This window comes from Macaca fascicularis, chromosome 16, assembly GCF_037993035.2.
Source record: "Macaca fascicularis isolate 582-1 chromosome 16, T2T-MFA8v1.1".
NCBI classification, from domain to species: Eukaryota; Metazoa; Chordata; class Mammalia; order Primates; family Cercopithecidae; genus Macaca; species Macaca fascicularis.
The window spans coordinates 80,987,365-81,000,023 of NC_088390.1; the positions used below are offsets into that span (position 1 = coordinate 80,987,365).

Genomic DNA, 12,659 nt, shown 5'->3' on the forward strand with positions numbered 1-12,659 from the left:
TCCATCTCCAAAAAATAATAATAATAATAAAAGAAAGAAAGAAATATTATATCTAGTATAGAGCCCTGGATGGGACAATAAAACACCAGGATCCTGGTCCCATGTGTGACACGAGCCACACACTTGATGGACCCAGAATGAGCAGAGCTGACAGTAGCTACAACATTGTGTCTTAGTCCATTTTCTTCTACTATAACAGAATACTACAGGCTGAGTAATTTATAAAGAAGGAAAGTTCGCAGGTGCAGTGGCTCATGCCTGTAATCCTCGCACTTTGGGAGGCCGAGACAGGTGGATCACTTGAGGTCAGGAGTTTGAGACCAGCCTGGCCAACATAGCAAAACCCCATCTCTAATAAAAATACAGAAATTAGCCCGGCATGGTGGCATGAGCCTGTAGTCCCAGCCACTCAGGAGGCTGAGGTGGGAGAATTGCTTGAACCCAGGAGACAAAGATTGCAGACGCCACTGCATTCCAACCTGGGCGACAGAGAGAGAGACTCTGTCTCAAATAACAATAATAAAAAGAACAAATTTGTTCACCTTCCCAGCTTTCTGAAGATGAGAAGTCCAAGAGTATGGTAGTGGCATCTGACAAAGGTCATACCATGGCAGAAGACAAGACAGCAGGCAAGCCTGCTAGACAGAGAGAAAAAGGGGGCTGAACTCACCCTATGAGGAAACCACTCTCACAATAACTAACCCACTCCGGAGATAACAGCATTAATCCCCTCATGAGGACTGAGCTCTCAAGACCTAATCACCTCTTAAAGACTTCACATCCCAATACCATTACATTGACAGTTAAGTTTCAACACGAGTTTCCGAGGGAACATTCAAACCACAGCAACCCTAGTGCCATTTATTCAGCAGAGACAACAGTTGGAGGCTTCAGTTCTCTCCACCAAGAGGATCAAACAAATCTTCAGCCTTCTTGGTTCTGCTTTTATAATGTTTTCTTCTGGTTCCTTTAAAAAAAATATTATCTCTAGAGTTGTTCATAAAATAAAAGAAATGGGAATAAGCAAAGGCATGTGCTGATGGTTGAAAAAATATAAACTCCCCATGTCTAATATAGGCACATATCACTATAATCCAGTTAGAAAATCCAAACTCCAGACTACCTGGTAAGACAGAGTCGATATAGAAGCTATCATCTGGTGCCAAACTGGAGTCAAATCCAATAAAAGGAAATTCCAGGTATTAGAAATGTAAAGGGAGCTAAAAGCCAGGTCTGTGAGCAGGATCTGATACCAAGAGGCTAATGGGGACCAGTCAAAATGAATTTGGGCCTTCGGAGGAAAGGGGCTGCTGTTTAAATAGCCACTCAGGGGCAGAAGACAATGTCTCAGGTCTATACAAGACAGGGAGCGGGAGCAGAGTCCCCTGCCAAAAGCTAGGATCCATGAAGGGTCATTACGCTCAGGGAACAGGGTGAAGGGAAACCCCATTGATGGGCTCATGGGAGCATCAAGGCATCTCAGCTTCCTATAGTTGTAAGGAGTTAGAGCGTTCCATGAGAACAAGCACCTAAGTTGCACTACATAGGGGTGTGAGATCCAAAGTCACAACTTCCCATCCTGTGGGAGTGCTAGACAAAGACGTCAATATAAAACAGGTTGGCAAATGATGAGACTTGTAGGGCCATGGAAGAGATGAACACAAACCAAAACCACACCTTCAGTTCACCTTGTGGTTTTATACACCCCTTGAGCTAATGATCATTTCCACATTGGTAATGGTGGGAAATTTTTTTTTTTTAATTCATGACACATGAAAATTGTCTGAAACTAAAATTTCAGGCCGGGCACGGTGGCTCAAGCCTGTAATCCCAGCACTTTGGGAGGCCGAGGCGGGCGGATCACGAGGTCAGGAGATCGAGACCATCCTGGCTAACACAATGAAACCCCGTCTCCACTAAAAAAATACAAAAAAATTAGCCGGGCGTGGTGGCGGCACCTGTAGTCCCAGCTACTCGGGAGGCTGAGGCAGGAGAATGGCGGGAACCCGGGAGGTGGAGCTTGCAGTGAGCCGAGATCGCGCCACTGCACTCCAGCCTGGGCAACAGAGCGAGACTCCACCTCAAAAAAAATAAATAAATAAAATTTCAGTGTGCACAAATAAGTTTTACTGGAATACAGCTACACATGTTCATTTATGTATTATCTATGGCAGTTTTCAAGCTACAACAGCAGAGTTTGTTACAGGACCAACAAGTTCATATGCCCGCTGCACTGGAACAAACCAATACACCAAGACAGCAGGGTTTGCAGCAAAGAAAGAGTTTAATGGTCACAGGGTAACCAAGCAAGGAGATGGGAGGGACCCTCAAATCCATCTCCCTGAGAAGTTCTGGGCTGGGGCTTTTAAGGGGATGGTAGAGGGCAAGTAACTGGAAAATTAGGATCATTATTGGTCAAGGTAGGATGGATGAAATCATCATGATCTGGAAACAGCCTTCTTTGGTGAATCAGCTTCTCTTGGGTTCCTCTAGACCAGCTGGCATCAGTAGTTTCACTGGTATGCAAGACCTGATAAGAATATCTCAAATGGAAAACTTAATGTCTCACAATGCTTAAGATGTTACCTATAGTGCAATTAAGGGGAACTATAGTCTTACTACAGGGTCTGTGTGATTCTGGGGGAATAGGCAGCAAATATGAGGAAGCAGGTAAGAGAGCAGGCTGACCTCATGATTAATGCCAAATGTGCTGCAAGCTTGATTTGTTTTCATTTCTCTCCTTCCCTTCTTCCCTGATTAATTTTATAAAATTTATAGGAACAATTCCAAGTTGACTAGTTGTGACAGAGACCACAGAGCCCACAAAACCTAAAATCTGTAATAGCTGGCCCTGGCAAAAAGAATTTGCCATCCTCTGGCGTCGACGATGGACCCCTCCCCACTTGCAACTAGCAGTCTTTCCCACTGGTAATTGGAAGCAGAATCCTGAAAGCAGAGCACTCTTGGGCTAGTCTTCTTGAGGGTTATAGAAGCTACTTTAGGTGGCATGAGGATTTACCAGGGCAGAGACAACCTAGAGAGTGATCTTAGGCCAGAGGGAGGGTCCAGGTAGAGTCTAGCTTAGCCCTGGTGAAGATACAGATGCTCTCGCCTGGCCCCATCTGCCTCATTTGGCAGCCTGACAAGTTGGCACTCTCCTGCCTTCCACTTGGTGCAGCCCCACAGGTTCCCAGAAGAAGCAGGTAGCTTTCCCCTAAGGACGTCCCCTGGCCCCCTAAGCAGAAGCTCTTACCAGCTCCTCCAGCCACACATGGGATTTCCTACAGGACAATTCCATTCCCTGTCCCAGCTTTAATCCTACCTCCACCCTGACTCCACCGACACCTCAAACTCAACATGATGGACATCTAACCCTTCTCTCTCGCTGACCTCTCCAACAACTACTAGAACAACAACAGCAACGTGCTTTTCTTCCTTAACTCCCCGGACTGCCCCAGCCCAGAGCTTTCACCTCCTGCTCTTCAGGCTGTCACTAAAGCTGCTGCCCCTGGAACTGCACAGAGCTCAGGAAATTCCCTCCTCCATAGAAAAGCGAAGTGAGCAAGTTAAAAGACGATTCTTACCAGCTTTAAGGTTACTTCTGATATAATTAGAATAGTAGAGAATTATAAAAGGGAGAAGTTCATAAAGAGGGCAGCGATGTGCCATATTAATGTATATAGAAAAGATGCTCCTAAATTAATCAATTTATAAAGACTTAGAGTATATTTCTGCCAAGAATGGGAAAAGTATCCTGTTTCTCAAAGACATAAGCTGGAGGAGGCTGCACCCTTCAGGAACCTTCTTAGCAGTTAATTTTTAAACACATACTCATGCAATTCTAATCCTCTAAACAACCCTGTGAGGGAGAACTTCTATTATCCCCAGTTTCAGGGGGGGAAACTGAGGCACAGAGAGGCCAATCAACCTGCTGAAGGCCTTATGACCCATTAGTGGTGAGGCGCTATATGATTGCGTTCATATGAAGCTAGGATTGGAGGGCCCAGGTTGCCTGGCTCCAGGATCTGTGCCCTTATCTCCCACTACCCAGCTGCTTGTAGTAAATTAATGCAGAAACAAGGCACAAGAGGTCATGATGGTTGCTCCGAGAGAATTAAACAGAGTCATAGACCAAGAACCACCCAGGACGGTCTGAGAATACTCTGAGAAGGTGACGCTCAGAATGAGACTGCGCTGGCATTCAGAAGAGTGCACCAGATGCAAAAGAAGAGGAGGCAAGGCCAGGCACGGTGACTTCTGCCTGTAATCCCAGCACTTTGGGAGGCTGAGGCAGGCAGATCACCTGAGGTTAGGAGTTCTAGATCAGCCTGGCCAACATGGTGAAACCCCATCTCTACTAAAAATATAAAAATTAGCCTGGTGGTGGCACACGCCTGTGTGCCAATCCCAGCTACTAGGGAGGCTGAAGCAGGAAAAGTGCTTGCACCTGGGAGGCCAAGGTTGCAGTGAGCCAAGATCACACCACTGTACTCCAGCCTGGGCGACAGAGTGAGACTCTGTTGAAGAAGAAGGGAAGAAGAAGGAGGAGGAGAGGAAGAGGAAGAGGATGAGGAAGAAGAAGAGAAGGAGGAGGAGGAGGAGGAGGAGGAGGAGGAGGAGGAGGAGAAGAAGAAGAAGAAGAAGAAGAAGAAGAAGAAGAAGAAGAAGAAGAAGAAGAAGAAGGGGAGGGGGAGGGGCAGGGGGAGGGCCAGGGGGAGGGGGAGGAGGGATGGGAGGAGGAGGAGGGGAAGGGTAGTAATAGGAGAGTGAAACTGGGAGCACCTAGTGATGCAGGAGGAAACCAGGAGAGTCTGGGCTGTAGACTGAATGCTTATGTCCCTCCAGGGTCATACACTGAAACCCTAATCCCCAAGGTGGTGGTATTTGGAGTTGGGGCCTTTGGGATATGATTAGGCCATGAGGGTGGGGCTTACATGAATACAATTAGTGCCCTTATAAGAAGAGACACAAGCCAGGTACAGTGGTGCAAGCCTGTAGTCTCAGCTACTCAGGAGACTGAGCAGGGAGGATCACTAGAGGCCAAGTGTTCGAGGCTGCGGTGTACTATTATAGTACCTGTTAATAATCACCACACTCCAGCCTGGGCAGCATAGTGAAGCCTGTCTCTTAATTTTTTTTTAATTAAAAAGAAATCATAGAATCATAGAAGAGATACAAGAGAGCTTGCTTTCTCTCTCCCTTTCTCTACCATGTGTAGATAGATAAAGAAAGAAGGCAGTCATCTAAAAGCCAGGAAGACAGCCCTTACCAGGAACTGATTCAGCCAGCATCTTGATCTTGAACTTCCAGCCACCAGAACTGGGAGAAATGAATTTATTTTGCATGAGCCACCCAATTTACCGTATCTTTGTTACAGCAGCCTGAGCTGACTGAGGTAATCTGAAAGCAAAGAAAGGAGAAAGAAGGGAGGACGAAGTGCTCAGCTGAGTCAAAGGCTGCTGAGGTCAAGTAAGATGCAGAAAGAGAAGATGCATTTGGATTTGACTGACGGTAAGGTTGTTGGTTCCCTTGTCAAGGGCATGTCTGTAGAGTGGTGAGCAGAGAAGACAGGTGGGCGTGACTGCAGAGTATATGACAGATGAAACAGAGTCAGAAAATGCAGACACTGGCTGGGCGCGGTGGCTCATGCCTGGAATCCCAGCACTTTGGGAGGCCAAGACAGATGAATCATTTGAGGTCAGGAGTTCGAGACCAGCCTGGCCAACATGGTGAAACCCCGTCTCTACTAAAAATACAAAAATTGCCCAGGTGGTAGTGGTGCACGCCTGTAATCTCAACTACTCAGGAGACTGAGGAGGAGAATCACTCGAGCCTGGGAGGTGGAGGTTGCAGTGAGCCAAGATCACACCACTTTACTCCAGTCTGGGTGAGAGAGTGAAACCCTACATTAAAAAAGAAAGAAGAAAGAAGAAAGGAAGGAAGGAAGGAAGGAAGGAAGGAAGGAAGGAAGGAAGGAAGGAAGGAAGGAAGGAAGGAAGGAAGGAAGGAAGGAAGGAAGGAAGGAAGGAAGGGAAATAGAGAAAGAAAGAAAAGAAGGAAGGAAGGGAAAGGAAGGAAGGAAAGGAAGGAAGGAAGGAAAGAAAGAAGGAAAGAAAGAAAGAAAGAAAGAAAGAAAGAAAGAAAGAAAGAAAGAAAGAAAGAAAGAAAGGAAGGAAGGAAGGAAGGAAGGAAGAAAAGAAAGAAAGAAAAAGAAAGTACAGATATTTCTTTACAAGAAGCTCTGAGAAGGAAAGTGGAGAGAAAGGAAACAACAGCTGGAGAGGGCTGGAGAAAAAGGGGAGTGTTTTTTAATCAAAATCCTCCAGTATGCTGAGAGGTGAGTGGGCAGATCTTCTGGAAAACCTGTCCTGGTTGACGGGCGGATGTCACCGGGACATCATTGTGGTGCTCACAGAACTTGAAATCCAAGCACAAAGATGGAGTTAATTACAACAAACTAAAATTATTCGGGTGTAAAAAAAAAAGACAACAAAACTGAAAAAACTGAAACAAAATTATCAAAAACATCAAGAGCTTATACAGATCAAAATGAAAAATACTCAAACTAAGAGAAAAATTGGCAAACACCATCAACCCACAATTCTCAACAGAAGAAATACAGATGACTGACATTCAGAAGAAAAGGCACTTAATCTCACTGAAAATCAAGCACATGGATATACTAAAACAATAAAATTATAAATTTTCCCAGATTAGCCAAGAGGTTTTCCAAGGTAATGCTCAGCAAAGGCAGGCAACAGCCTGGTGGAATCCGTATGCTGTCTGTAGGTGACGTAGTGCTCTAATTCTGCAAAGCAACTTAGCAGCAAGTTAGAAGAACTCTAAAAATGGCCTTTCTCTTCGCCCAGTAATTCCACTTTTCATATTCTATTCTAAGAAAAAAAAATGAAAATGTGAACATATAGTAGTGAAAAATGTAAAAGACCCTAATTATCCAACAAAAGGAAACTATATAACTATTGGGCTAGGCGCAGTGGCTCACACCTATAATCCTTCCACTTTGGGAGGCCAAAGTGGGCGGGTCGCTTGGGACCAGGAGTTCGAGACCAGCCTGGTCAACACGGCAAAACCCCATCTCTACTAAAAATACAAAAATCAGCCTGGCATGGTGGCAGGCACCTGTCATCTCAGCTACTTGGGAGGCTGAGGCAGGAGGATCGCTGGAATCCAGGAAATGGAGGTTTCAGTGAGCTGAGATCGTGCCACTGCACTCCAGCCTGGAAGACACAGTGAGACTCTACCAAAAGAAAAGGAAAAAAACAAAAAACAAACCAAAAAACCCTCTTGAGAAACAATCAAAAATGAGAGAAATACGTGGGATTTGACTAAAACATTAGAGATGAAGAATAACGTGAGTGAAATCTTTGAGAACGTGATGACTCAGGGGAGAATTTTCCCAAGTCCAGGGTAGCTCTTGAAAAAACACAAGCAAGCTTTAAGGAGCAACTGCCAGAGAAACAGAAACTAAGAGAGATGATGCCCTCAGCCATGTCTGAAATCCAGGCACTCGTGTGGGGAGATTGCAGAAGTTGGTGGTACGGCTGAAAGAAAATGAGGAAGCTTTGAAACATGATTCAGTGGCTTCCTGCTGTAAAATCTTCACTGTCTCCTCTTAGCTGTGATCAAGTCCAGACTCCAGCATGATTCACACAGCCCTGCAGGACCCAGTCTCCTCCATCCTCCCGGCTCACACTTTTGCTCTAGCCATTTCAAAGCACAGTATTTCTGATTTCCCAAATAGCAGCTGCTCCCTCGAGCCACCACGCCTGCATATATGATGTTTGGTCAAAGCCCTTCCAGCTTCCCACCCACCTTCCTTGGTACCTGAAGCTTCTACATATCCTTCAAGATGCCGGTAAAGCTTCCCCGCGAAGCCGGCTCTGGCAGAGTCGATGCGCTGCCTCTGTGCGGCACAGTACCTGGGTTGCATCATTCTGTCTTAAGCCCGCCCCAACATTCTTTTCCGGGTGAATCTGCCTCCACTGTTGCTTTGTGTAGGGCACCACAGGTTGAGTTAATGAGTCCAAGCAAAGTCCTGTCCCGTATCATTTCTCTATTTAGACCTTTCTATCTCATTTCTCATTTCCACTCCCCTACCCCAAAGGCAACCATTCTAATGCTTATAAGTGCACATCCGTACGCTTGTGTGATTGTCAGGTGTACATGCTGGCTTTGTAGGAGTGTGTGTAAGTTTACATAACTGACTGGGCACAGTGGCTCACAGAGGCTGAGGTGGGAGGATCCCTTGATGCCGGGAGTTCAAGACCAACCTGGGCAGCATACTGAGACCCGATCTCTACAAAAAAATTTAAAACTTACACAGGCATGGTGGCACACGCCCATGGTCCCAGCTACTCACGAGGCTGAGGCAGGAGGATTGCCTAGACCCAGGAGTTTGAGGATGCAGTGTGCTATGATTACACCACTGCGTTTCAGCCTGGGCAAAAAGAATTTATATAACTGGCTTTATGCCGTTGATCTCATTCTGGCTTTAGCTTTTTCACTCAGTACTGGATTATTTTTATTTTTTTAATTAATTTTTTTTTTTTTTTTTTTTTTTGAGACAGAATCTCACCCTATCACCCAGGCTGGAGTGCAATGGCGTGATCTCAGTTCACTGCAGCCTCCGCCTCCCAGATTCAAGCAATTCTCCTGTCTCAGCCCCCTGAGTAGCCGGGACTACAAGTGCACACCACTATGCCCAGTCAATTTTTGTATTTTAGTAGAGATGAGGTTTCACCATATTAGTCAGTCTGGTCTCGAACTTCTGACCTCAGGTGTTCAATCTGCCTCGGCCTCCCAAAGTGCTGGGATAACAGGTGTGAGCCACTGTGCCAGGCCTCAGCACTGGGTTTTTAAGCCCCCTCCATGTTGCCATGGGGCCACAGAGTTTGTTGACTAGAACTGGAGCTTGTACACTACAGGAGGTGCCAGGTTTACTTGTCAGCTCCTCCCCCATGTTGCACACCTGGGCTGCCCCCAGCTCCCTGCTTCCCAAACAGCACAGCACTGAGCATGCTCTAGCCCGGCCTCTGTGAGCCTGCATGAGAGTTTTCCTGGGCTCTGCCTGCCTGAGCAGGATTGCTGGGTCCCAAAGTAAACACACACTTAGCCTGACAGATTTCTCTCCAAACAGGCCACGCTTGGCTTGTGAGCGTTCTTTCCTGACCAGGGCCTACAAACAGAACCTGTTTCATAAAATAGAGCAGATTTTTCGCAGACTGCTCCCAAAGTGCAACCTCCCTTTGATCCTGGCATGAGTTTGTTCGGTCAGCTGAAAATGCAGTAAGTCCTCGGGTCTTCCTGAGAGCCCCCGGTCTAGATCCTCGAGTCCAGCTTAAGGCCAAGCCAGGATCCTCTGTTTGACCCTACAGCAAGAGCTGGAGCCATCTTCCCCACATTCCACTGCATGGCCAGCAATGACTTCTTGCTGCAAACACAACACCAATGGTTGTGGAGGGGAACAGGCCCTGAGGACTCCCAGCCACCCCCAATTCAGACCCCAGGCTTCTTCCTACAATAGCTCCTTTGAAGGACCAGCTGTGCTCTTCACTTAAAGTGTTTTGTGGCTGGGCGCGATGGTTCATGCCTGTAATCCCAGCACTTTGGGAGGCCGAGGAGGGTGGATCTCCTGAGGTCAGGAGTTCGAGATCACCCTGGCCAGCATGATGAAACCCCATCTCTACTAAAAATACAAAAATTAGCCGGGTGTGGTGATGCACCTGTAGTCCCGGCTACTCAGGAGGCTGAGGTGTGAGAATCGCTTGAACTCAGGAGGCGGAGGTTGCAGTGAGTCAAGATCGTGCCACTGCACTCCAGCCTGGGCCCAGAGTGAGACTCTGTCTCAAAAAAAAAAAGAAAAGAAAAGAAGAGATCTTAAACGATCTAGGGTCTGGATAGATAGTGCTGTGACAAGCAACCCTAACATCTCAGTGGCTTAACATGATAAAGGTGTATTTCTCAGTCAGATCAGACACAAAGGAAAGTCAGGCAGATCTCTAGGTGGCAACTGGAGGACCTGGACTCTTCCATCAGCATCATCACCTTCATGCTGGTTTCTATGGTCACCATGGAGCATCTAAGAAATTGCACAGGTGTCTAAGGCCAGGCCCAGAGTGGGGTACCAGACTTCCACCACATCCAGGAGAACCAGGACACTGAGGCTCTCTGGTGGGATGTCACAGAAACAATGTGAGCTGCTTGTATGCCTGGCCCTTAAAACCATCCCATACACTTAACATTTCCGGGAAGGTGAAGTAGCCAGACTTTTCCCTATCCTTCCCACCAAGTAGAACTAAGCCCTGATCTTGGGTATAAAACAAGCATGAGGGCCAGGCATGGTGACTCACACCTGTAATCCCAGCACTTTGGGAGGCCAAGGCAGGTGGATCACCTGAGGTCAGGAGTTTGAGACCAGCCTGGTCAATATGGCAAAACCCCGTCTCTACTAAAAATACAAAAAATTAGCCAGGTATGCTTGGTGGCAGGCACCTGTAATCCCAGCTCTTCTGCTGAGGCAGAAGAATCACTAGAATCTGGGAGTCGGAGGTTGCAGTGAGCCAAGATCGCACCACTGCACTCCAGCCTGGGTGACAGAGTGACACTCTGTCTCGAAAAATAAAAAATAAAAATAAAACAAGCATGAGAAGGGACTGAAAGGTGGACAGACAGTAGGGTCCACGGAACGATGTAGCAATGAGTTATCTGGGTTTTCTCTTTCTTCATGTATCCCAGATTTGGAGACAGCCCCGATGGAGAGGCCACAATGCAGAAACAATAACAGGCACAGAAAAACAATAACGAAAGCCATACCTCTCTCTCTAGAAAAAAAATAAATAAATAATAAATTAAAAAACAGGGAAGGAGCAGCCTAGCAAGACAGAAGACTTAGACAATGAGTTCTCCACCCTACAGAACACCCCAGAAAAAAATGATGGCCCCACCACTCAGGCCAGCAAAGGCAGAGTGGGAGCTTAGACGTCCACCTCCACCCAGTTGTAACCAGGCACCCAATCCCCTGCCAGCTGCTGTCAGGGAAGGCTGGGTAGGGAATCTGGACTTCCACCCCCACTCAGCAGTGAGAAGCACAACTCCCTCACGAGGGGGTGGCCTCAGCCAGGCCACATGGGGAGTAATGAGAAAGCAAAGGGACCTTTTATTTGAGGAATGCAAGCCCCTTTAAATGAGTAGACTCAGAGAGGCATTCAGATGTGACAGCAGTTACCTCTCACTCCCTGCTTGAGCGAAATAATTATCTCTTGAAGCCACCTTCGACGCAGGCCCTAGACGAACAGACACCACATAGCCCCGAACACCGTGAACACCACGCACTGGATGCCACAACTCATACCCGAGCTCAACAATGCACAGTCACCAACAGATGTGATTTCTGTAAACTAGTAAGAATTCCCATCAGACAACTCCGTGTCAGCCCCTCCTAGCTCCCTTTTGCCTTTCAAAATTTGCTAGTAGGCTGGGTGTGGTGGCTTACGCCTGTAATCCCAGCACTTTGGGAGGCTGAGGTGGGCAATCATTTGAGGGCAAGAATTCAAGACCAGCCTGGCCAACATGGTGAAACCCCATCTCTACCAAAAATACAATAATTAGCCAGATGCGGTGGTGCACACCTGTAATCCCAGCTACTCGGGAGGCTGAGGCAGGAGAATCACTTGAACTTGGGAGGCAGAGGTTGCAGTGAGCTGAGTTCACACCACTGGACTCCAGCCTGGGTGACAGAGCAAGACTCTGTCTCAAAAAAACAAAACAAAACAGAACAAAAACCCTGCTTGTAACAAAGGCCAAGCAGACCGCTCCCAAAGGCAACCTGGAAGTGTGTTTCCGACAGCTGTTCTCACTTCAACTCAAGTTAACTCTTTAAAATTGTATTTTGTGCCTCAGTTTCTTTTTTTCTTTTTTTTTTTTTTTTGAGACGGAGTCTTGCTCTGTGCCCCAGGCTGGAGTGCAGTGGCACGATCTCGGCTCACTGCAAGCTCCGCCCCCACGGGTTCACGCCATTCTCCTGCCTCAGCCTCCCGAGTAGCTGGGACTACAGGAGCCCGCTACCTCGCCCGGCTAATTTTCTTGTATTTTTAGTAGAGACGGGGTTTCACTGTGTTAGCCAGGATGGTCTTGATCTCCTGACCTCGTGATCCGCCCGTCTCGGCCTCCCAAAGTGCTGGGATTACAGGCTTGAGCCACAGCGCCCGGCCTTGTGCCTCAGTTTCTTCTGTAGGTCTTTTGCCCTCTCCTGGCCAGGGGCACATCAGTGGAGGCACAGTAGAAGCTGGAATTCACATCCTCACCCACTGGGGTCCACGAAGTCCTGCTTGCAAGCCCATCTCAATGCTGGGCTATGCCACCCTTCTATGCATTCCCATGGTCCCCTGTACATTTCCACCAGGAGACCGGGTTATTGTAATCACCAACATCCTTGTCTGCCACCCATACTGCACCCAGCAGAACTGTGCCTTGTTCACTCTGCTGTCTCCAGTACCCACTGCTTAGGGGGGCTTTTTGAGCATGTTCTGAAAGGGTAGGGGGAGAACAGCCTGGAAATGGTAAAAAGATCAGGCCGGGCGCAGTGGCTCACACCTGTAATCCCAGCACTTTGGGAGGCCAAGGCAGGTGGATCACTTGAG

General features: G+C 47.4%; 1 protein-coding gene across 1 annotated transcript in view; it reads right to left on the reverse strand.

Annotated features, from left to right (window-relative positions):
* CD300E (CD300e molecule) overlaps positions 1-7,957 on the reverse strand; it is a 22,973-nt gene extending 15,016 nt beyond the window's left edge. Inside the window, exon 1 of the mRNA XM_005584862.5 lies at positions 7,846-7,957. Within this exon, the coding sequence (XP_005584919.3) occupies positions 7,846-7,954 (109 nt within the window). The 5' untranslated portion in view covers positions 7,955-7,957. The remainder of the gene's footprint in view (positions 1-7,845) is intronic.
* Positions 7,958-12,659: the final 4,702 nt, after the last annotated feature.